Source organism: Rhinolophus sinicus, chromosome 6, assembly GCF_057876585.1.
Source record: "Rhinolophus sinicus isolate RSI-liver-muscle chromosome 6, RSI-T2T, whole genome shotgun sequence".
Lineage (NCBI taxonomy): Eukaryota > Metazoa > Chordata > Mammalia > Chiroptera > Rhinolophidae > Rhinolophus > Rhinolophus sinicus.
In genome coordinates, this window is record NC_142506.1 from 69,367,586 (window position 1) to 69,391,958 (window position 24,373).

General features: G+C 53.8%; 1 protein-coding gene across 8 annotated transcripts in view; it reads left to right on the plus strand.

Annotated features, from left to right (window-relative positions):
• PPP1R12B (protein phosphatase 1 regulatory subunit 12B) overlaps window positions 1-24,373 on the plus strand; it is a 102,257-nt gene that overhangs the window by 54,168 nt on the left and 23,716 nt on the right. For 6 of the 8 annotated variants that reach the window (XM_088799208.1, XM_088799207.1, XM_088799212.1 and 3 more), the window contains 3 exons: window positions 614-782; window positions 858-970; window positions 1,883-1,924. In XM_088799208.1, coding sequence (XP_088655334.1) covers window positions 614-782; window positions 858-970; window positions 1,883-1,924 — 324 coding nt within the window. Of the gene's footprint in view, window positions 1-613; window positions 783-854; window positions 971-1,882; window positions 1,925-17,735; window positions 18,383-24,373 lie in introns of those variants that run through there. The other 2 variants (XM_088799206.1, XM_088799213.1) reach the window with 2 other exon arrangements.

Genomic DNA, 24,373 nt, shown 5'->3' on the forward strand with positions numbered 1-24,373 from the left:
CTTATAAGCAAAATGCAATCTCAGCAGGTAGTAAGAATTTCTGTCTCTGCATCTTCAGTAAACCAAGTTAAGACTTATTGTCAGGTTCTCTGTCCTAACTCTCAGGGGGAAGAAAACATTCACAGGGGAAATGGGAGCTCTTCGAGGGTTCCGATAAGCCCGTTGGGGCAAGTCGGAGAGCTCAGAAATGGGCAGAATGCTCAGATTTGGTCTGTGTTGTCAGATAAGTCTGTTGTTTTTCATGTCCCTGAGCTTTCTGCTTTCCTATGTAAGCTTTGCCTTTTAACTCTCCATCTTAAAAAGTCATCATCATCTTTCCTATTTTCATTCCAAAATCAAAGGAATTTTTATCAATGAGGTCAGGGATAATTTTCCTGGTGTCATCAGAATACGAGCGCAGAAGCTGCTTCCCCTTTGGCTGGCTGACTGGCTGGCTGACCGACCATTTGACTGACTGACTGTCTGACTGACTGGCTGGCTTTAGTCCAGCTCAGGACTGAGCACTTAACTGCTAATAAGCCTCTTGATGCAGAAAAGGCCCATTTCAGTAAGCCTGCGGTGCTGTCCTCTGCTGGATGTGACCCCTCCAACCTCGCCTGTGCCTTCCTTCCAGCCTGTGCATCGTCACCTGAGGTGTCCAGCTCAGCCAGACAAACCCACGACACCAGTGTCCCCTTCCACACCAAGACCCTCTGTCTCTGCCTGCTCCCACCTGCTGCAGCCGAGCAGATCACCAGCCCCCGATTCTGAGACCTCGGAGGCGAAAGAAATGGACAGAAACGGTGTGTAGAGTTCCAGAAGCACAGCCCCCCCCCCATGCACCGATCGTAGTGTTCATGCTGCTTCTTCTCCAGCAGAGGGCGAGGAAGCCGACGTGGGCGACCCGTCTTCCAGCAGGCTATCGGTCCGCGAGCGGAGGCGGCCCAGGGAGCGCCGCAGGGGCACGGGCATCAACTTCTGGACAAAGGATGTGAGTGGCCGTCTGTGCTGGGGCGGCCTCGGAGCCTGGGCTGCCTCCGTTGTGTGGAGCTCACGGGGAGTCCCCCACGTGGCACGGGCTGCAGGTGTCAGGGGCACTGATGGGGCAGGGAAGGAGAACAACTGCTGTGGGGGGCCTGTCTGGGTGCTCCTACTGGGTGCCCAGGGCCCGGAGCACACCAGGCACATAGTAGGAGCTCAGGACGTGACTCGTGAGGAGGGGAAACTGACATCCAGCCACAGCAGCAAATGGGGATCAGCAGTACCCCCTTGTTCCCGGAAAGTCCCGCAGCCGCGTGCCCCCGTAAGCAGGGAGCCGAAAGTTTTAGCAGCGCCACCGGAAGTAACCACGTTCCTCTGACTCAGTTTCACTCTTTTGGGGTAAAAAAGGGAGGAATAACGTAAAACGGATTTCCCCGCTTTAAAGTCAAGTGCTCACTGGCTGCAAACACGCTTGTCACTTTACCTCATGCTCAGTCTACACCCCTGTCACCCAGCTCTGTCACTGTGTTTAAAAATCAAGTGGCCGGTGATCACAAGCCGCTGCTTCCAGCGACTCCTTTGAAAATTAGACAAGAAATGTCAGTAATTGTCACCTGTTAGAGACTGCGCTCGCGATAAAGTATTTCACTGTTGAGGACCAAACAGACTGCTGACGGAGATGAAATAAAGTGTGTTGGTCTTAAAGGTGCCCCTCCCCCAGCTGTGGTGCGGTTGACACTGTGACGGCAGGTGACATCCGAGCTGTCTGCATGTGCGGCTGTTGAAGCAGCAGCAGCAGCCACGTCCCTCGTCTGTCAGCCCCTGGGGCCCTGGGTGACAGGTTCAGGGTATGTAAGTGGCAGGCTGTCCCCATGGCTGTCAGGGATGTCTGACTGTGCCCTCTGGTTTCCTTCCTTTTCAGGAAGATGAAACTGATGGGTCTGAAGAGGTGACAGAAGCACTGGTAAGTGACAGGCCAGCGAGGCGTGTCCTTGGCTCGGCTTGCTCATGTGCACACAGTTTCAGTGGGAGAGAGAGCAGAGCGGGGCGGGTGGGGGCAGACGTGCTGTGTGCGGTGTGGCGGGTGGCAGCTGTGCCGCTGTCTGCCCTGCGCTGTGAGTGGGGCCGGGACGAGGCCCTCCGTTTCCCACACCCTGTGGTCTCCTGCACAGCTGCAGGGCCTATCGGTCTGCTTTCTCCCTCTCGGGAGAGTGTCGCTGGGTTGTGTAAAGGACTTTGAAATCCTGGGAAGAAAGGGAAGGGCGACACGATTTCCCTGTAGACATCGTTGAAATTCATTTCTTCTGTTTGTGCACGTAGCTGGGAACATGTCGCCAGCACTTTTCTGCAGATAAGATTTAAGGCAGGGATGGCCCTGACGTGTGCTATCGATTACGTGATAGAGGGAAGACCAGCCATGAATGTCTGTAGTGGTGACACCAACACGTGATGCTGCGAAGGCTGGCAGTTTGCGTAATTCCCGCGTAAGCGTGGTTTTGTCAGATCCCATCCCTGTGGCAAATCCATGAACCAGTGAGACTGGCCCTGAGTGTGGAGTGTGGGGTCTTTGCCTCTTCTTGGCGGATGTGCTTAAAGCCACGTGCTTAAAGCCACGTGCTCAGCTGGGTGCACCAGGTGTGTACGTCTCGGAGGTCTCAGCCTGCCCCTGGCTGGCTAAGGAGGCAGGTTGTTCACATCGTACCTGAAAACCCTTTGTACTGGGGAGTCTTCTGTGCCGATGGTGTCTGCACAAGGCTGGTTTCAGAGGTTCAGCATGCTGCCCACTGCTGGCCACCGGGCCGCCCACTCCTGCCCACATCATGGCCAGGGCCCCTTCTGATGTGTTTTGTCTGTTCAACTCTTGCCTCTGCTGTGTCACTAGATGCATCACTAGAGGGCACAAGTGGCCAGCAGACAGACGTTGGTGAAGAAGCAGAGTGGGGCTAAGGAGCGGCCAGTAGGCAGCGTGCTTTTGCCGTAGAGGGACTGTGAGGACCCGTCCACAGTAGTGAAGTTACTTGTCCCCCAGCTTTGGGGAATTTGGACATAACTGGGGTTAGGGACCTTGTTTTACAGTTAAGGAAACGGGCCCAGAGAAGTTCAGTATTCAGGGACGTGACGGCCTGCCAGGGGCTGCCCTGCGTCTCTGGGCCCGGGGGAAGCAGGCTTGGAGTCAGAGCTCACAACTGCTTGAGGGGAGTGACGTCTCTTGAAGAACAAGTTCAGAGCCTGCTCTGGCTGTGAGGGTTCAGTGGGTGGGACGGGGTGGGCGTCAGAAGCAGGGTGGTTGGAACAGGCCTTGCTGGGGTCTGAGCCTGGCCGGGGGGTGAGGTGGACCTGCGTGCTGCCTGTGGGCAGGGGAACAGCCGCTACAGAGACGCAGGCAGGAGCGTGCCTGGTGTGCTGAGGACACGCGTGTGGCAGGCAGGCCACCGTGACCCCAAGGGGCTCCAATCTGAATGAGTGGTAACCATTGTGAAGTCAGAGCCAAGAGTGAGTGACGACACTTTGGTTTCAGAGGGCGAGTCTTTCTCCTCCGACAACTTACTCTAAGGGGGTGTGGGTGGGCGTGGAGGCCCCAGTCAGGAGTCTGTGCTGATGGTCCCGGGAGGACTGACGGTGGCTGGGGCCAGCGGGCGCCTGGGGACCAGTGTTGGGGGATCTGAAGTTGGAACCAGCAGGTTTGCAGCTGGACTGGTGGCTCATGAGGAAAACGGGGGTCAACGCTGACACCACAGCTCCTCCGTCAGGCGCCTGGAAGGACGGCGTTTTCGTGAACTGAGATGGAGAAGCGTGTGGGAGTAGACGTGGTGAGAGAGCAGGCGTTTGGTTTTGGGTTTAGGGTGTTAGATTTAATGTGCCTGACTGACGTCCACGTGGGAAGGGCAAGAGGCGTTAGAGGCGGGAGTCTGGAGCTCAGGTGGCAGGTCCACACTGAGGTCAGCAAATGCACAGAGGGCAGCTGAAGCGACGGACTGGATGAGATCACGACAGTGGGTGTAGGCCGAGACGCGGCCCCAGGACAGAGCCCTGGACACCCGAGCGAAGAGCCAGCGGGGTGCCGGCTGGTCCAAGTGCTCAGCTCTGAGAGTGTAAATGCAGCTTCCCTCTTTTCCCCAAACACAAATGAACCACACGCACACGGGCAGTAGGTCATTTTCTTGTTGTTTTCCTGTTTTTCTCAGCTTGTGTAGGCACACGCCCCATGAGGTCTGCTTAGCCTGGTGTGGGGGAGCCGGTGGCCCCCAGTGCCCTCTGACTGCCCCTCTGCAAACCCTGTCTTGGGCCTGGGAAGCCCCGGAGCTCGCCAGACCCCTGTCACAGCACGTCGCTCAGGACGCCCTGCATTGGCTCAGCCTGATTCCCGCAGCTCAGCTGCACGTAACAGGCTCCCTGGTGCTGTCGTGCCCTAAAGCCTGGTGAGCTCTGGTGGCTGGGAGGCCACGACGACAGAGAGTTTCAGAGCTGGAGGAGACCATTTCAGAGACAGCAGCTGCGGCCAGAGGCTGAGCACTGCCAGGGCACAGCTGTGTCCCGTCCGTGGCGGCTGCACGGCCCTCTGCTGGGTCTCGGCGTGGGCCGTGTGTCTTAGGTGACCAGCCGTGGGGACAAGCAGTGGCATGGACAGGTCAAGTGCACGGCCTGGAGCTGGACCCCCGGCAAAGGCTCAGCTCACCACCTGTCTGCGCTCCATCCGGGTCCCTCACCTGGGAAGTGGGGTGCCGTCCAGTGTTCTCTCGACAGTGTCAGGCGCAGTGACTTCATGCGTTTAATGGTCAAGGCGAGGCAGGTTGCACCAGCTGCTCGCCAGGTCCTGACAGCACCAAGAGCTGACCTTGGAGCTCTTCCGCTGACCTTAGACTCGTGTGACTGACGTTACTTATTAGTTGATCCATAAGGAATGGGTCACTTGGTGAATCAGACACATGGCCCAGGCCCCTCCAACATATGTTAGGGTCCCGAAAATGTGCCCACTGGGTCCTGAGAAGCAAATTTTAAAGGTGGGAGAGAAGAAGTGAGTGGAGAGGACGGAGCCCCGAGCCTGTGACCCAGTCAGGCTGCCTCCACTTCCCCCCATTTCTGTTTCTGTGCAGGTGTCCCAGCAGCTGCGGTGCCATGAGTTTTTACTATCCCCCCACACCCTCACTCTTCCTTTAAGTAAACACTAGCGCTTTTTCCTATGTGCTCTAATTTTGCACAACTTTGCTTCTGGCTGTTTGCTGCATCTTTCACCCCCTACCCCCCAGCAGTGTTTTTTAATCTTGTTTCATAATCTCACAGAGCCCCTTTGCTGGGGGCCCTGAGATTTTCTGTCCCCTCCCCCCGGGCTGGCTCTGCGCTGTTGTCCTTTTAGGTAAAGTCCCAGGACAGTTGCCTCCCGGCTCTCTGGGGCCCGATTGCCTAATATGGTAAGGTATGTCCTGACTAGACCGCCCTGAGATGGAGGGGGCAGGACGGTTAGAGACCAGGGAGGTGGTTAGAGACCAGGGAGGTGTGCTGTTATGCACCCAGTAAAATAACGTGTTTCACGGTGTTCCGTACAACAGAATCTTCTTTAAAGCAAGCCTCTCTTCCATTTAGTTGAGTGAACAGAGAGTAAATTATAGATTTTCCTCCCTCAGCCTCTTCATCTTTAGCCAGATAAGAAGGGGGTGGGCAGCTTGTGGGGCGGGGGGAGGGTTCTGAGAGCTCTGAGGACTCTCATAATATAATCGTGCTTTTTGGGATAGATTTGGTACAAGCAGCGTCTGGGAGCTCAGGCGTTCCTGGTTTGCATGGGCGATGGCAGTGGGCCGTCCGGGAAGGAGACTGATGAGAAGTGGCAGCCGGCAGCGAGTGTGGGAGCCCGTCTTCCACCCGTGTCCCGATGTCTCCAGGGGGTGACCGCACATCTGCCCCGACGGTCCCCTGCGCTGTGCTTTTGCTCTTGCAGTTTGTGAAATGCTGCAGGTCCCCTGCTTCTCTGGTGCCCGCCCCCCCCCCCCCCCCCCCGCTCCCGCCCGCGCCTTCCACACCCCAAGTTGCACAGACCATCTTAGAGCAGTTTCTCTTGGCATCTTCCTTTTAAGGACTCGATTAATTTTAGGTCGTGCTGTTGCCAAGGAAATCTCAGTCATTAAACCTCACATCTGTTCCTTTGAGACCCTGTAGTTTTTGGGCCCACTGTCCCTTACATCAGTGAATTCTGTTTTAGTCAGAAAGCTTTCTCAAGAGAGAATAAACTGATTTTCACCTTCTCTGTTTGGGCTTTGCTCAGACATCTTATCCCAGGTTGTGGAAGGTTTATCAACCACCAAGGACAGTACAGTTAACCGCGGGATCTTTCTTCGTCTTCCGGTGTCTTCCCTCTGCCTCCTGCTGCCTTCAAGGTGGTAGTTGTGTTGGTGACCTGTGACCTTACGTGTCTTTGTTGGAGAGACACTGATGAGCTTGAAACTCGGCTGGAACTTTTCTCGTGATTATAAAGGTGACATAGTTTGTGGTAGAAAACATGAAGTACAGAAAAGTATGAAGCAGCAGGGCTGTCTCTGGAGGGGGCTGTAAGAATTCCTGGGGTCCCTTCCGGGTCACCGCGGTGGGGGGTGTCCTCCTGGGCCTGTCCTCAGCTGTCCGGTGGCTGGCTGCACTACTGACCGTCTCCCTGAAGAGTCACACAGGGGCAGCTCTCTATTATGTGAGTCCGAAACCAAACTTGATTTTATGTATAAATTCACATTTTGTTGGCAGAGGGAGGTTCTAAAAATTCACCCACCATGTAAATTGAGGAAACCCTGCCCCTCACTTCCCTCATCCATGGTGGCTCGTGTGCACATCACATAGCACGTCCTCCAGGGTGGGGCCGCCACCCGCCTTCTGGAAGGTTCTGTGATGGCCCAAGTCCCCGACTGCTTTGTGTGCCTTCTGGTATTATTGGCCCAAGAGTTTCCACAGTGAAACACATATCTCGGTACAAGTTATTTTCCTTGTGTTTCTTCCTATTTTGTTACTGATTTTTTTTTAACTTTAGCTAAGTTTTATATCTATGAGTTTCATTTCAGGATAGTAGAGGTTGGGGTAGGGAGTTTGAAAATGTGTGTTATGCAGGAGATTCTTTCTGGTGTAAAGAACAAGAAAAAATTGTTCAGAGTCATACCACTCCGAAGAAATTGTGGTTTAACATGCTGGTGAACTTCTGCTGAAATATTTCCTAAGGTTTGTTTTTTGTTTTTTTTTCCAACATGTTCAAGACCCACTAATGACATTGTTAAGAAAGGGATGGTTTCAAGCTGAGTGCCCCTGAGTCCCCTCATTACCCTGATGACAGTCTCAGGCTGTCTTCAAAGCGTTGGCTTCCTTCCTCTGTGGAGGCAGCCGGACTGTGAGGCCTGACTGGGGCCGCCCGCAGGGACCTCTCCTCCCGCGGGGTCTCCGGTCGCCTTAGTCACAAAGTGCTCATTTCTTCTGATGCTGGCGTGTCTGGAGCGCGCTAACCATGGCTTCGGTTTAGCTAATGTCAGAGTCCTGGCCCGCGATTCCCGGGAAAGGCTGCATGTGGGCTTCGCAGCTCCTTTGCAGCAAGTAGGCCGTCGGCAGGTTTGCCGGGCGACACTGGGGTGAGGCCCCGACAGAGGTGGCCTTCAGAGTGTTGTCTGGTGGGGCCTGAAAGCTCGGGTGGTTCGGGTGAAAACATAAGATGATGGTCACTGTTTCCAAACCAGCTCAGTTTTCAATCAGGCAAGTTCAAGGAGCAGACGGCAGCCGTTTAGCGACACAAATTTCTTTCGCAGAAAAAGCACAGTGTCGTATCCACACATGACGCTTTAAGGCACACACCACACAGGTGTCCCTGCACAGGCTGAGAGCTTGGAACGCCACTGGACTTCTTAGGCTTTAGCGTGTTTTTGGTTTCTTACAGCCTGAATGCTTACGCCTTAAACTACACCACTATTATGACTACTAAAGAAAGGAGGGACCTTTTAAAAACCCACTGGCAAATTAATAGCTCAAACTCAAATACTTAATATGGTCTTGGAGCTGATAGCTCTTGCCATAGTTCTGAAATGTTTCCAGGTGATAGAAGCATTTTAAGAGGAAAATAACATGTTTGGGTAGCGTATAACGAAATAAACCATGTCATGGTGTCTCCTTAGGCATGGGGGACTTTCAGAGGTGACTGTCACACGGGGGGGTCATGGGCTGTTTGTGATAACAGAGCCAAGTGTCTGCTTTCTCCAGTGTCCGGTGCCGGCCCCCTGCTGGCTGTCGGGGCTCAGCACTCAAAACTCAGCCCTTCCGAGGCCGGGGCGGGCGGGTGTGTGTTGGGGGGGACGGGGTAGCAGGGCCAGCCTGGTCCTGTCTTTGGCACATAGTCTGTAGGTCGGGCTCAGCAGACCTGGAAAGGGCCTGACGGTGCCTGTTTTCTGCTGTGCGGGTCACAGAGCCCTCCCACGTCCTCAGCTCTGCTGTCCTAGTGGGAAGCAGCCATAGCAGTGTCAGTCAGGTGCGTGGCTGTGTTCCAATAAAACTTTATTCACAAAAGCAGGCTGGGGGCCAGATTCGGCCTGCAGACCAGGCCACAGTGTGCCAGCCTGTCCGGTGACTGATGGAGAAATTTTCTGCTGCCCACATGGCTCTAAACATTGGCTTTCTCTGATCCAGGTACTTCTCTGGTAATTCAGTGTTTTCCCAATCCCTCTGATTCTTGGGGGGTGGGGGTGAGTTATGTGCTAGTTCTCCTGGAAAAGCATTGGTGAGTTGGGTCAAGCTGTGACTCTTCCTGAGTGAAGACGTGAGGGGGACAAGCTCTGTCCTTTTCCCCTGGTCGCTCGGGCTGTCTCCACTTGGTTGGTTCTCCCAGCCTGTCCCCGTGTGCTTTTCCCATCTGATCCTGTCCAAGCTCTGACCTCCCAAGACCTGTCTCTGAGGTTAGCTAAAGTTGCCGTCTGGGGATAAATCAGCACTTTCTGCAGACGAGGGCTGGGACTGTCTGCCTTTAAGGCTCACAGACTCTTGGGAGGGGGCCTGTCAGAGAGTCTTAATTGCTGTCATTCACTGAACTGCTGGTTGTCATTTGAATTCCTTAGCTGGAGTAGATTACATGAGAGTTTATTGGTCCTTTTGCCTTGTTAGCTTTCAGTCTGCAGAATATGCAGGAAGAATCTGGGGGATTTACAGAGGCCGTGGCAGAAATCTTCAAAACTGTGACCCTGGGCTTACTTGAAATGGTACCATGTTTCCCCAAAAATAAAACCTAGCTGGACAATCAGCTCTAATGCATCTTTTGGAGCAAAAATTAATATAAGACCCAGTCTCATCTTACTATAAGACCAGGTCTTATATAATATAATATAATACAATACAATACAATACAATACAATATAATACAACATAATACAATATAATACAATATAATACAATATAACATAATAATAATATACTACTGGGTTTTATATTAATGTTTGCTCCAAAAGACGCATTAGAGCTGATGGTCTAGCTAGGTCTTATTTTTGGGGAAACACCGTAGTTAAGGGGAAACTGTCTTTTGGAAAGAGAAGCTAAATTCTGGCCCTTGGACCACTCTCAGGAGAAAAAGTGGTGAAAGTTGACAGTAACATGTCCCAGTAAAGACTAATATCAGTATGGGAACCGAATGGGGTCAGCATAGCTGATTCTGTGCCAAGGACACAAAACCCAGCTCTTTTTTATTTTTATTTTTTTTAACCCGGCTCTTTCTGTAGAATAAAGGTTCGCCAAAGGCACGACATGTCCAAGAAGTCTCCAAGGACACTGGTGACCTCTGGTCTCTGGGAGAAAACTAGCAAATGTTGTGTGGGCAACTTATGAGTCTCTCCGGGACTGTCAGACTTAGAGCCCGGGCGGGTTGGAATGCCCTGTCTGGCTACCCGGGCACGTTGGGCAGACACTGTCCTAGAGCTATGGTGCTCAGGGGCTGCTGAGGTCTCGCGTGGGGCATCATGAAGAGCAGGCGTAACTGGCCCCCGCGGGGCTGGGAGCCAGCCTGCTCCTTCCTGTCCTCCAGAAATGCACACTTCGCCCGCAGAGAGCCAGGCTCTCAGAGGCCATCACAACAGCCAGGCCCATTCAGCAAGGCTTTCGTGATGCAGCAGCATGCATTTGTTCAGTCAACAAATACTTGTTGGTCCCCCACTGTTGTGTGTTGGGAACACAGACGTGTGTAAGGGGGACAGTGTCCTACCCCTCACAGCGCTTGCATTTGGGTGGGGAGACCCCCAAGTGAGATACACAGGAACAGCTGTCATGGGAAAGGAGAGAGCCGGAAAGCATGTGTTTGGGAGTCACTGCCTCGGAGATGGTGCTGACGCACAGGACTGGTGAGACCGAGACAAGAGCAGAATTAGAAGACCGAGGGCCGCGGCCGTGCCGGTGATGCGTTGGGCTCCCTGAGACCAGAGCAGCATGTTTCTTCCACTGGGACAGGAGAGCACACAGGTGGGGTGGTGCGTCTCGTGCCAGGAACACGAAGTCGTTCTGACCCGACCTTTCTGGTTCCCATTCTCTGTCCTCGCTCTCTACACCTGGAGAGCAATTTTTCACCTGCTAGAGTCCAGGTGAAAACTAATGAGCTAGCTTTCTGATGCCGGGTGTGGATCGAATTGGAGAGATTTAAGAAATATGAAGATTCAGCAGGGTTTGGTATTTCACCCGACGTGGAGGAGAAGACGGGCACCTTCCTCCCAGCTCTCCCCTTGTCAGTTACGTCATCACCCCAGAAAAATAACACAAATGAAACCGAAGTGTGTAACAGATAAGTGTGCGGGCGAGTCGGGCACCGAGCGCCGCCACTCCCCGAGCAATGAGAGCTCGCTGCAGACGGTGTCGGCAGAAGGCGCTCCGGCCATGTGTTTAGGCTCCTTGAGGATCTGCTTCATGAAAGCGTGTTATTACTGCAGGTCAAGGAGTAACTTTGATTTAGATAATGATTGTTAAAAATGATTATCAGAAGCAATTTCCAAATAGACAAGTAGTTAACACACACAAGGGGAAGTATGTGACCTCACTAGTATTCTCAATGAAGCTAGAAGTGAAGTAGCATTTTTTTCACCAACCAAAATAGGCAAAGATTTTGAAAAGATAATGCCCAGTTTACTGAGCTGAGAGTGTAGTGAACTGGGGCTTCTCGTATTTTACTGTTGGGAATACAGATTAATACTTCCTTTTTGGAACGTGAATTGCCAAATTATTAAATGCCCCAAATTGAAATGATTTTGGATTTTCATTTATGGAACTCTGTCTCTAAGACACAGTCTGAAATATGAAAAAGAAACAAAAGCTTTGGTCACAGGGTACATTACGGATTAGACGTAGCTGTGGAAACATTCATTCATTCATTCATTCATTCATTCATTCATTCAGTAAACACTGAGTGCCTTTGTGTGCAAGGCTGTTTATTAGGCACTACTGAAGAACAGCCAGTGAGCTTAGCTTTTCGTAACAGTGGGGATTTGGAAAGAACCTGTGTTACAGGCGATGACTCGTCTGGGAAGTAGAATTCTGGGCATCACAGTTTGCATGCCCATTTCTGACTACTGGCCACTTAGGGTGTCTTCTTGGGACAGGCTGGGGCTAGAGGCCACCATTTAAAAATGAGCTACAAGGAGCATGTAGTAAGTGGGTCAGTGCTTGTGATACAATGTTACTGAATGAACAAACAGTGCTTGTTTCTACAGCGACAGTAAATAGGACTGACTTTTTGTTACTTTTGTTTATTTTCTGAATTTTCTTTAATGAGCCCCTGTGACTTGTGTAAAACACAGAGTTACAAAGTTACAGAAGGCGAAGGCTTGCTCTGAAAGCTCAGGGAGCCTGGTGGGAACCAGGCAGAGTGCGTTTCTCAGTGAGCGCAGGGTGTCACCTGCACTGAGGTCTCCAATCCTTCCCACCTGCAGTGTCGGAAAAAACCAAATTGTGTGCGAATCCTTGAGTTCTCCTTGTCCCGACGGGTTTCAAATTCTTCATCGTCCTCCCCGGTTTCACTCGGTCTTCCCTCGCTCTCTTCCCTGCGCTGCGTCTCTGCCTGCCGACTGCAGGGTCAGGTCCCATCCGGAAACCACCCGCTTGCCTTTGTCTGTCTGCACATTGATCTGCTCAGCCTGAGGTCTGCTTTTGTTTTCTCAGCGCTCAGTGGCACACCTTCCTTTTGTTGGGTCTAGGACTTGTGTGTAGGGTTTTTGTTGAGGGTCTGGGTTGGTTTGCTTTTTTCTATTTAAAACTCAGATTGTGTCTGCAGCCACACAGAAGCCCCCCAGCCACCAGGCGCCAAGCTGCTCCTTTGCAGAGCGGTGATGGGACGAGGGCGTGAGCCCAGGCCTGCTGGGCTCTCTCCTGTACCCGCAAGGTATTTGCTCAGCAAACTGCAGAACAGAGGACTCAGCATGCTCGTAAAGTACCAGACTGTTGAGGTCACGGAAAATTATTTCTGGAAGGTACTTTAGAAGCTATTCTAGCCCAACTCCCTTACTTTATCCATGAAAACCTGGGTGCCAAAGGGCATGCGTGACCTCAGCTGAACAGTGACTCAGCTGAGTGCCCAGATCACCGGCTTCCCGCAGGCTGGTGGCTCGTCACAGGCCCTGCGGGCGCCGTGGCATGCACCCTCGTCCGTTGCTCGGTTTGGTGCCACATGTGGGAACCACCGGGAGTCTGTACACAAGGCTGAGATGGTGTCTGCTGTCCCAGGTCTCTCGCCTCCTCAGAGCACCTGCCTCCAGAACATCTGTTGTTCATTCTGGTCCAGACGCTTGGGACCCATGGGGGGGTCCTGCAGTGGCTGCGAGTGAGTGAGGCACGTCGGCCCCGTTTAGAGACCGGTGAGGTCAGGAGACTTGAACCACTGTCACCTCAAAAGCGGAAGCCACTGTCAGACCCGAGGTCAGGATGGCAGAGTGAGGACACTGAGTCCCCTGGTTCCCAAACAGAAATGATGGGCGAGTGCTTTTTCCAGCAGTTTTAGGTACAGTCGTTCTTAGAGACAAGAAAGGAAGTCTCTTTGGGCCAGTAGTGTGGGGACAAGTCCTGTGGTGGGGGCTATGAATGCGGCCAGGCAGCTGGGGCCGGGGGTTTGGCCAGGGTGCTGTGTACCCCGCAGGGATCCAGGAGCACGCGAGCTGCCTGTCTGCAAGGGGGCCGGCGTTGGTTCAGCTCATCCCAGTGGTACCACTGTGACGCGCAGGCGGGAGCGAGCGGGAAGCACGGGGACCCGGCACGGCTCAGCCCCGGGCCGCTGGAAGGGCCCTGGCCAGCTGCCCGGGTCAGAGGACCTGAGCTGTCAGCCTCGGGCCTGGCTTGGGGCCGGCGCTCTGTCAGGTCTGAGCTGCGGGGTCTGGAGCGGCCGTATCGAGACAGGTGCTCACATTTAAAGCTCTCATAGGAGCTGAGTCCTCAAAATACGGCAGAATCCGTATAATTTATGACTGAAAAGCACTCAGGTCACTGACCCAACAAATGAGAGAATTTATACCTCAGAAACAAGATACTAGAACAATCTAAAAGCCTCTTGAAAGAGGCTTTAAAATTAGTTAAGAGCCCCCCAGACAAAGGTGTTCGATTCCGCACAGGAATAACGAGCACAGCGGGGAGACCCAGAGGAAGGTGGGGAAGGGCCCCGTGAAGTCCTGGAAGGAAGTGACAGAGGCCGCCCTGTCTGCGGACACACTTCTTACAGCCCAGCAGCGAGTGTGCGAGTCCCAGCATCGCGGGGACAGACTTGCAGAATGCAGCTGAGACAGAGAAGACGTGACAACCTGGGGAGAGCTAACCTACGTCTCCAGGACTTGCGAAGGAGAAAAGAGAAAGAATGAAAAAGAGGCGATAAGAGGAATAAAAACTGCAGCCAAGAACTTGTCCAGAAATGAAGGCAGGTGTCCTTAGGTAGAGAACCCCACCAAGTGCAAAGCAGGGTAGGTACACCATGGCTAATGGTCATTTCCATGGGGATTGTAGGCCACCGAGGACAGAAAACGGAAATGCCGCAAAAAGACACACTCCACACCAAGAGGGAGGTCCCGTTGGCGGGGCCTCTGGCAGCCACGGAAGCCGGAAAGCAAAGTGGTGTCCGCAGAGCACTGTGGGAAGAAAACAAGTGTGAGGCCGCAGTTCTGGTCCGTGAGCAAAATCACAGCGTTTTCAGGGTCTGGAGGGCTGCGCGCCCCCCAAGCCCTGCAGATTGTAGGACGCTGGTCTGCAGGAGGCTCTTTGGCCAAAAGAGAAAGAAGCACAGAAAGAAGTGGGATGCGGGAAACGAGAAGTGATAAAATATGGCCATGAAGCTTGTGTTTTTTCTTTCATGTTTAAGAAACTGGATCTAAAATCTAGCAATAAAAATGGCTCCTCGTTCTAAGCGGAGAAGATGCTGATTAACCTCCTAGACTTTTAAAGAAAAAACGTATTGAAATACGTGTTACATGCGAGAGTAACCACTAAAGTCACAGAAGTAAAAAACAGAACCCACAGCTCCCACATCAGCGGAGGGAAACGTGGTAATTTCTCACCTTCACTCTGGCCTTTGGGGCAGGAATGGAAGGAAGTGCCCCTTTTCTGACGACCTGATAGAGCACCCGGCCTCATTTGTGGGCTTTAAAGAAAATTACTCAAATATGAAAAAAATAAATCAAGTTGATGACAGTTTAAAAACTTGAACTTAAAGTAGAATTTCTGAACCCATGCGTTTGTAATTTATTTTTGTAGGTTTCTACCACTTGTAGCTTCTGATGGTTGTCTGTCTGGTTTTATGGCTCGAAGTTGCAGGTTTCATCTTTAAAGCTTGTTGTTCCCAAACACTGAGCCTAAATTTTCGGCGTGTTGCCACCAGATGGTAGCTTGCTTTGCCCAACACCCAGAGGATAAGCACAACGTAAATATCAGAAACATCTCTGGGTGCTAAATTCATTTATTTTAAAGGTTAGAATATAAGTAGTATCTGGTGCTATAAAATGTGGTTAAGAAAACGAGACTTAAACAACTGTATTGAGATAAACAACTTTTCTAGGTAACTGTTAGCTCTACTCAATATTTACAGTTTTAAGAAAGTTTCAGGAGAGTTGTAGTCTTTCCAGCTCCTCAGCACTGTTTAACCAGCCGTGGAAGCTCTGGAGAGAGCCCTTGGCTACTCTGAGCCAATCCGGAAAGCCTGGCTGAGCCCTGATGCTGCTGCTGCTCAGGTCAAGTGCCCCCCACATCCCCAGGGCCCGTGGACACTGGGCTGGGCCACCCCCGTCACCTGGGTCTGCAGTGCAGCAGGACACCGCAGCCCCCACTCCACTGGTACTGTCCAGCCACTGTGACAGCCAGTGTCCCTGTGTCTCACCACGCCTCTCTGCCCCCCAGCTTTGCTGCTCATTCTGCCTGGTGAGGGGGGAGGCTGCACAGGTTCCCACATCAAAAGGAGGCAGCTCCCACTTGGGTTTGCCTTTTTTAGCTGTTGCTACATTTAAATTTAATTGAAAACACTAAACTCGTAAACCAGTTCTGGGACAGGTCCACAGAATGTTCTCTGAAAGGGCCTCGATAATCCCTTCCCCTTCGCTGGTTCCTGAGGCTTCAACTTTCAGGGCATGGGTTTCCCCCTCCCCCCGAAGTCTGCCCCTGAGATGTCCCTTGCCAGGCTCTTTGGTGACTGAGCCTTAGGACAGACTGCTCCTCAGCTGGGAAACTTGCCTCCTGCTCAGTCCCTCCGAGCTGGTTGTCTCTGAGCAGAGACCCTGGGAGCTGCAGTGTGTGTTCTGGGTCAGTACCTCACCTGGGAGGGGCCAGCGGGGGTGTTTAATGCCTGGATCCCTCACTTGGGTGGCACTGGACCTGAACTGTCCCACCTGGAAAGCGACTGTGTGTAGCTAAAGGCACAGGCTGTGACCGAGTTTGTTCCCACCAGCATGCGAAGGGCACTTTCGTGTCCTCTCTCCTGAGAAAGGAGACTGTAAGTGATTGTCGGCTGGTGGAAGAAAATGGTAGAAAGACCGAGTGAACAAAAGCAAGAACGTCGGGGGTGGCTGGACGGCTCAGCTGGTTAGAGCGCGAGCTCTCGACAACAAGGTTGCCAGTTAAATTCCCACATGGGATGGGGGGCTGCGCCCCCTGCAACTAAAGATTGAAAACAGCGACTGGACTTGGAGCTGAGCTGCACCCTCCACAACTAGATTGAAGGACAATGACTTGGAGCTGATGGGCCCTGGAGAAACACACTGTCCCCCAATATTCCCCAATTAAAAAAAAAAAAAAAAAGGCAAGAACATCGATGTAACTTTCTGGAGAACTTACTGGTTCCTGTATTTCTGGGATGTGCCTGGAATGTCCCACAAGCCCAGAATCTTCGTGCAGGATTTGAGGAGTGGATGTTTTCAGGCCCTTTACCTCGATCAGCCTGGCCTTCTTCCTCAGGCATGTGTTTGCCATGTTGGGAGCCTTTCGGGACTTTGGTTTCCACGTCTGTGAGATAACAGTTATGCTTGAGCCTGGGTGAGAGGGCCCGTGAAAGAATGTATTAGTAAAATGTAAGTTTCCATTGTCAGCAGGCTCTGGATGTAGGCGTGAGACGGCATGAAAGGCCGGAGGCACGGGGAGCAACCGGCCTTCACTGTAAACCTTCCAGAAACAGGTCAGAGGCCACTGATCTGTGAGGGACAGTGTCACCTGGGTGCAGAGTCTCCCGTCCAGGTTCCGTCAGCCTGTCCCTGTGAGTGACAAGCTCTGCTAGACAAAAGCTCACTTAGCACAGGAGGTTAGCTGTGCGGGCAGGATCCAGAATGCAGTGCCCTCCTCCGAACCCCGGCAACGGACTCTGGTTTGGGGTGGGATCTTAAGAAGTTTTTAGGTAAGGAACGAATCAGGACCCCTTCTTTATAAGCTCTCTCAGCCTGTACTCAGAACAATCCCCAAGTAACTGATCACTTCCCTTGATTTAATTTCACAAGATTGGTCGTAAGACTAAGGAAGATACCAAGACAGTTAGAAGGGAAAGAGTGGCATGCTGGGAAGATTGGAAGGGAAAAGTGTAAATTTCATGTGGGAAAGGGGGCAGGATAGGGTCCCCAAGAGCCCCGACGGAAGGGACTTGTTATTTCGGGGTACACCGCTGGCTTAGAAGGCTTTGGGCCAGAAGCGCTGGGGCGGGGAGTGCAGTGGTGCGGACACAGTGCAGAAGGTGACGGAAGGCTTCCCAGCTAAGGCCAAAATCCCCAAATCCCTCAACACTAAGCAAGTAGATTCCTTTCTTTTTAATTCTTAACGTCCCCTGTGGGTGACCCAGTCCTGTTGCTGCTGCCCCTGCTGTCTGTTGCCTCTTCAGGTCTGACCCTGCCTCCTCGCACCCTTTCCCGTCTCCCTGGTTGTGGCCTTAGAGAACTCGGGTCAGCTGTGTGTCTGCTGTAAGGAGCGCCCCCTTTGCAGGGGCCCAAGCTTCTTCGATTTGCTGGCTCCCAGCCTTGCAGCAGGAATGGCAGGCCCCTAAATGGGACTTAAGGGCCTGGATGTGTTGTCTGGGCTTTGTTACTTAAGAGACCTGGAAGCTCAGATGCCCTGGCTCATAACTGGAGAGGCGCTCAGAGAACTCACGAGCAGCCCCCCACGAGCAGCCCCCCAGAGTCCCCCTGGGGTGTATTCCTAGAGGCTGACCAGCTGGTTTTCCTCCTCCAAGTGGAACCCTGTGAGCTGAAAGCGAATCTTTGCCCTGGGCGCCTCTCCAGCCCTCCTCGCTGAGCAAACAGGATTTGGAATGTCAGCAAGCAGAGGAGGGAGGGGACATGTGTGACTGTTTCCCTGCTAAGCAGCTCTGCTGAGGACTTGAGCAAACCTGACTTTTCAGACTGCTTCCTCCTAAACCCTTGGCTCCTTATTCTCATTTGTTTTTTACTTTGCAAACCCGTCCAGCCCCCTGCAGTCAAGCTCAGGGAAGACGCAGGTTCCCCGAGGGAGCACGTTCTCCCCTCTGGAGCAAGGAGTTGTTCCCGGGTTTGCCTCCGAGGGTCCAAGGCCGCCTTTCCTCTGGATTTAATCTGTGTCATCGGGATCCCAGGCCCAGGAGTTACTGGGGAGCAGTGTCCTTGTGGGAGAAGCGAGGTCTCGGTCTCCGCACAGCGCTCGCCGGCCGGCCGTGGGCTGGGGCCGCGCGCGGGCCGCGGAGCTGAGCCGACAGGGACCACGCCTCTCCGCCTCCTCCGCGCCGACTGGCCCAGAGCGCAGGCTGTCACTTTCGGGGCGGCTTCCGCGCTCTATTTAGCTCGGTGCGGAGCCGTCTTGCGCTCACTGCGGAGGAGCGAGTGTGGACGCCGCCGGCAGGGGCGTCCCGGGCGCGCAGCCGCGAAGGAACATGTCGTCCCTGTTTGCCCGCAGTAAGGACTTCCCGCGGACTCGGAAGTCCCAGGCCGAGTCCCCGCCGGCGTCCCCCTCCGCGGCCGCCAGGACGCTCCGAGTAAGCGCTTTGTTTCCGGGGCACAGCCGTGCGGCAGGTGGCGGCGGGAGCGCAGCGGGGGGACCGGGCCGCGGGGCCTGGGCGCCTCCCCAGTGGCGGTGCCGCTTGTGTGGCTTTCAGCTGCGCGGCAGACCCGGCACAGGGCGGCCTGAGAGTCCTGTCACTGGGTCTCACCGCCTTTCCTTAACGTCGCGGCTATTTTTAGTTGCCCCCTTTCCTGCGTTTTATGGGTCAGGGCTGTGTTTTAAGAAAAAAAGCTCCCAAACGGCCGTGGAACTATGTGCGCCGACCTTCAGTGCCCTGCAAGTTTCGCGTGTCCGTGTGTGGGAGGGAGAGAGCCTCTGCCTGTGTGCGCCCGCGGAACAGGCGCGAGCAAGAGCGTGACACTTGCACTTGCTCCTGGGTCGCCAGGAAACGTGCTTAAGAAGCCGAGGCGGCCGCCCCAGCCGTCGCCCCCGGCTGCGCAGGGGTTACCCGCTCTCTGCAGGGTGATTCTGCCTGTGGGTGTTCGTTTCCGGTTTCGTGTCTCCCTGGACGGACCGAAGCAGGAGCTGCTCCCAGGAGGTAGTGGGGAGGTGGCAGCTCCTCCTCAGGGAACACAGGCGGGCGGTGACCGCGCCTGAGTTTGGGAGCTGTGCGGGGAAAACCCGCGCGGAACACGGACAGACTTGGGCCCTGCGCTGTTTCATGTCTTTTTCACGGGCTTTCTCGTGTGTAAGTTACTGGAGTGGAATTCGGGGTGCGGCCTGTTGGTTGTTGTCCTGGGGCAACAGTGGGGGGTGTTTGCTTACCAGAATATCAGAGGAACTTGGTTATTAAGGTGTTTCATTCATGAGCCCCTCTGTGGGAGGACTGAGAGGGCTCTGACGTGCCTGTCCCCCACTGGGCCCCGGGGACCTGCTGCTCCTTCACATCGGCTGGTGCCGGTCTTTCCTGGAAGCCACAGAATGCCTCCCCCGGGGCTGGTGGGTATTTCTTGGTGGCAACCCGCCGAGGCTCACAAAACGGATCCTTTTTCCTCCATTACTGTATCCCTTGGGTCTCCTCCCGCTTCCCTCAGTGCCCCTTGGCGACATTTGTTCACACTGAGCACAGCCCCCTGAGCTGCGTGTGTGGTACCTGGTGAGCTCTCAGCAAAGCCTGTGCAGTGGCAGCCGTTCCCCCTTTAGAGTTGGGTCCCCTTTCTTCTGTCTCCGTCCTAGCTGCCCACCCTCCCCCTCCCCACGTTTAGACAGAGGCCACAGTGAGTGGGACAGAGATTGAGAGTTTGGACAGCAGGAAACTGAAGCTTGGGTGGCTTTATAAGACTGCTCCCCTTTTAGTGGTCAGTGGCTGTGGGTCACTGCAGCCTTACTGTGACTGCCGTCCAGTGTCCAGGTGGCTGGAGGCTGCCATAGAGAGTGTTGGTTCCCATGTGTCACTTGTGACTGAGGTGCAACTCCTGAGACGGCACAGCAGCCCCACCCGTCCTTTGGTCAGTGTGCTCTCAAAGCGCTGGGTCCCGTGCTGTGATCACGGGCCTGCTGGGCCGGCTGATGACCAGCTGCTGCTCGCTTATAGGCACATGGGGTCGCCGTCCCTGCCTTGTAACCTGGCGTCGCTGGAGGACAGGCCAGACACAGTGTTCCCAACGGTCCAACGCCAGTACAAACGAGAGCGTCACACCCGTGATGCCCAGCCTGGCCGGGCCTTTCGCTTTGGAAAGGTGGGCACTGCTGTCTGCGTGTCACCTGGGGGAAACTGAGGTGCATGAGGCGCTTACCCAGCCCCCTCAGCAGTCACGTCTCTGTGACTCCAAACCCGTATCCATCAACAGCACTGGCGTTCATGTCAGGATGCCGAAGGTTAAGGACAAAGGGTGAGGGTCCAAGGTGACAGGAAAGAGTTTGGGTAGCTGTGGGAGGCCCAGAGGCAGACATGATGGGGACCCAGGAAGCTGACATTGCAGGAGGGAGGAAGGCTGTGTGTGCGGACCAGGGAGGGAACGGGCGGCTGTTCTCAGATGGAGCCGGGGCGGACGAGCCGCAGGACCCGAGACCTGGTGGCTGCAGGGGCTCCAGCCTTCCCTGAGGGTGCCGGGGCGTCTGTGTGAGGCTCGCTGAGATCAGAAAGCTCTTGCTGTACTCATCCAGACTTCTGTGACTTGTGACGCACTTCTGTGCTGGCGGCTGCAGTTAAAGAGGTGTGGCCTCCTCTGGGCGGGCTCCTCGAAGCAGTGGGGACGCTGAGCCAACGGATGAAAGTTGACCGTTTTTTTCCTTACTCTGTTAAAGGGGCTGAATATCAGATGCTTCCGTATAAGGAAAACGTTCTCAAAGGGAATGTGAAAATCATGGCTGTTCACATGGGGACACTGTCCCTTAGTCAGAGGCTCAGGGAGCAGCAAGGGCAATCTATAAACTACAGGTCAACAGGCCTTATTTTTAACTCGAGACAAGAAACAGCACGATGACTTTTCAGTCCCCAGAAAGCCGAAACTGTCTCCTCATCCCTCCGCTTTTAAACTGCCAGCGGCATCTAACGCTCCTAAAGTCGCCGTGTGTGCGTGAGTGCTTCTGTGCTGGTTGGGAAAGCCTGACGTTCCGTGATGTCAGAGGCAGCGCTGGCCCCCAGCCACGCAGGGCAACCCTCGCAGTGAAACCGCACTTCCCTGTGGGGGGCGGACGACGGGCGAGTCCTCAGTGGCCAAGACTTACTCCCGTCCTCCGGTTTGTGTTGCAGACATGATACTTTTCATTCTCTGAACACAAAATTATGCTGTGTAACATGGTTTCTGACGTTCACCCGTCTCCATAAGCCAAACACGCACCGTCCGTCCTTTGGGTCTCGGCCCCCAGGCCCCACCACAGTGGCCATTCCAGCTGTCCGCCCCCATCCTGCTGTTTCAATCTTTTGACCCTAAAGAGCGAAATCGGTTTTTTCTAAACAATTCTGTTGGCGTTCACGCTAGGTTCATCCTGGGTCACACCTCTTTTGTCTCCAAAACTTGGGGCGCTCCCTGAGTGACAGATCTGCTCCCCTCCGCCTTCTGGCTTGGGGAGCGACTTCCAGCTTCCCTCCGGGTTCTGTCGGGAACCACACAGCCTGTTCATGAGTCTGAAGGTTCTGTTCTCGTCCTGAGCAACTGCACAGGGTGCTGAGTTCACGGTCAATCCAGACGCCTCCTTTGATCGAATTTCCCAGCAGCCGAGGCAGTAAGGACAGTAGCTGTGAACCGCATACAGACACGTCACACACCTCCAGCTCTTGAGTTCCAAGCGCTGTGTGTATTGTTGAGTCTCAGCCCCATAGATTCTAGTAACTCAAACTAGTCAGTTTAGATGGCTTACGTCTTTAAATCGTCTTGAAAGCAAGAGCCAGGTAGTCATTGGTCAATAGTCTCAGTGACTGTTTGCTAGTTTACAAAATACTGTTCAGTGCAGGGCATATCCAAAGATGAAATGCCCGGGAATGTCCACCTTGCAGTGCTTGGTTGATGTGTGTTATGTTGAATAGTCTTGAAGTGAGTTATCAGCTGAAGCCTGGGAATCTTTCAATGAGACCGAGTTTCATTGCACTGACCGAGTTTCAATCCTATTGTCTCCGATAGTAGGGTTTGACCTGCATCCATGACCCGCGTCAGTAGCATTTCCCCACTTACTCTGGATTGCTCCTTCTGCAGGACCACCATCGCAACAGAAAATACGGAGACCCCACATGATCTTCTCACGCGAGCCATTAATGTAAATAAAGGGACAGTTGACCTGTGTGTTTTGTTTGGTAAACAGCCCTACAGATCAATCCGCTACAGGCCACAAGCAGCTGCGTGGGGAAGGGTTGCTGCTCTCAGGATAGGAGGCCACACAGCCCGGGGCCTCAGGGACAGTCAGGTGACGTCCCCTCTGCTCCCGGGGCAGCCTGAGCGGCCTCTCGTGTGTCCTCTCATCCCTCGCACGTCTCACACTGCATCTGGGCACCACCCATCTGGAACTCACTTGTACTGCATTTCAGAATCTGTTGTTGTGGAATGAGAAACATTTTGGTGAATGATGTTAATTAAGGATGCAATCTGTTAACCATCTTTTCTCTCTAATTAAAACCACTAGTGTGTGAGGGGTTTTTTTTTAACTCCCCTCAAAAAAAAGTCAGTAAGCAGCCATTCTTTAGTCTCGGGTCTGGGGGACTTGGTAAGAAGTGGCATGACGGCACTTAATTGGCAAATGCAGGAGGCAAAAAGGGTGTCGAGTGGGGAAATGGCCTCGCTTTTAGACGTGTCGAGTCAGAGGTGCCTGAGGACATTCAGACAGCGATGTCCATAGGGTCTGAAGCTCAGGAGAGAATTATGGGCTGGCAGTTGTGATGACGCCATGGGAGTGGTGAGCCTGTCTTGGGGGGGTGCCCCTAAGAGTAAGCGGGGTAACAGCAGCGGGCAGCACTCGGCCTCTCCCCAGGGCTGTCCCTGTGTGCTCACCACTGGGATCCCACGCAGGGGACACGAGGTCTGATGTTTGCTTGTTTGGAGGCGTCTCGTCAACTCTGTCATGGTGATGAGTTTCTCCAGGAATACAGAAGCTTAGGGGGCCAGCTCGGGCTCAGTTGTGTTGAGAGGTGAGGTTTCCTAGCTTTATTTTTATTTTCAGTACATAACCCGTCATGTGATCAGGGGTGGGTTTTCCAACTTTGAAGATGTCCCCATATTTTTGTCCTTCTTTTTCTCAGTGTCTTAATATTTGAGTGAGCCGGCAATTAATTATAGTCAGAAGAGCAAAGGGAAGCAGCCCGAGGTGGCTTTTATCTGCCTGCCTGTGGCTGTTTCAGCGCCTTTTGCTCCTGTTGCTCACTGTGCAGTGGCTGGTGATCGGTCACGACTGGGCGTTAGTGCTCATCTCAGCCCCAAGACCAGCTCCTGCTGTGGCCACACGGTGCCGGGAGCCGGGCCCTGAGGGGCAGAGGTGCTTGTGTGTCTGGATTGAACCTCTTCGTCGTCACGTCTTCGTACAGACTTTCAGAGTCAGCGCCACAAGGTTAGTTACGGGGAGAACGTGCCACCAGGCAGCAGGGCGGGACGGGTAGGTAGGAATTAGCCTGGCGGATCGAAGCCGCAATAATCCAGCCCTGCCCTCGATGCCGACGCGTCGTGTGAGCTTGTCCCTCTTACAGCCACAGCCCGGCCACCAGCAGGGACAAGAGGGGATGGAAAGTGCAAGTGCGGTAATGGCAGCGGCTGTATCTACAGACGCCCACCACGTGCCGGCTGCCATCCCACCGCCTACCTCTGCTGTCTCGTGGGGCCTTTTCGACAGCGTTACACACAGTACCGTTTGCTCTCATTTTACCCACGACGATACTGAGGCAGAGAGAAGTAATTAGCTGAGATCATAACAGGAAATGCTGGCACCGATGACATTTAGGTAGCACGACCTGTAGATACCACAGGAGACGTGTCTGTTTCTGTAATTTAATGATTTCTCCCCTAGAATATGTGGCTGGCATTCCGTCACCTCTCTTCTGCACACCACGTTGAATTGCCAGGGCGGCCACAGTCTGGCGATGAGAAACGTCAGCTGGATGGAAGCTCGGTGTTTCTTGACTTTCCTGATGTAATTGGTACAGACGGATCAGGAGTATCACATGACGTCCGTCTGTCACTCACCACCATTGTGCACTATATGGGGGGTGCTGTCCCCATGCACCTGGGCACGTGGTGCCCTGTCCCAGCGAGTCGGTGCCACCAGCGTCGTTCTAAGCCTAGTGAGTGATCACCACGTGTGATCACAGCGAGTGCCGTGCACGTGGCTGTTTCTTCCGTGACAAAGTTATAGGTCAGAGAGAATGCGTGTTCTCTAAGGGGAAGCCTGTGTTTGTGGGACTTTCTAACATGCTCCCCTGCGACGTCTCGGCCTCGTCCCCGGAGCCCGTACATTCGCTGAGCGTGCCCTCCCGGGACTGTTGTTTGTCCAGGTGGGCCTGGTCTCATCACGTGCACCCGGAAAAGCAGCGCCCTTTCTCAGC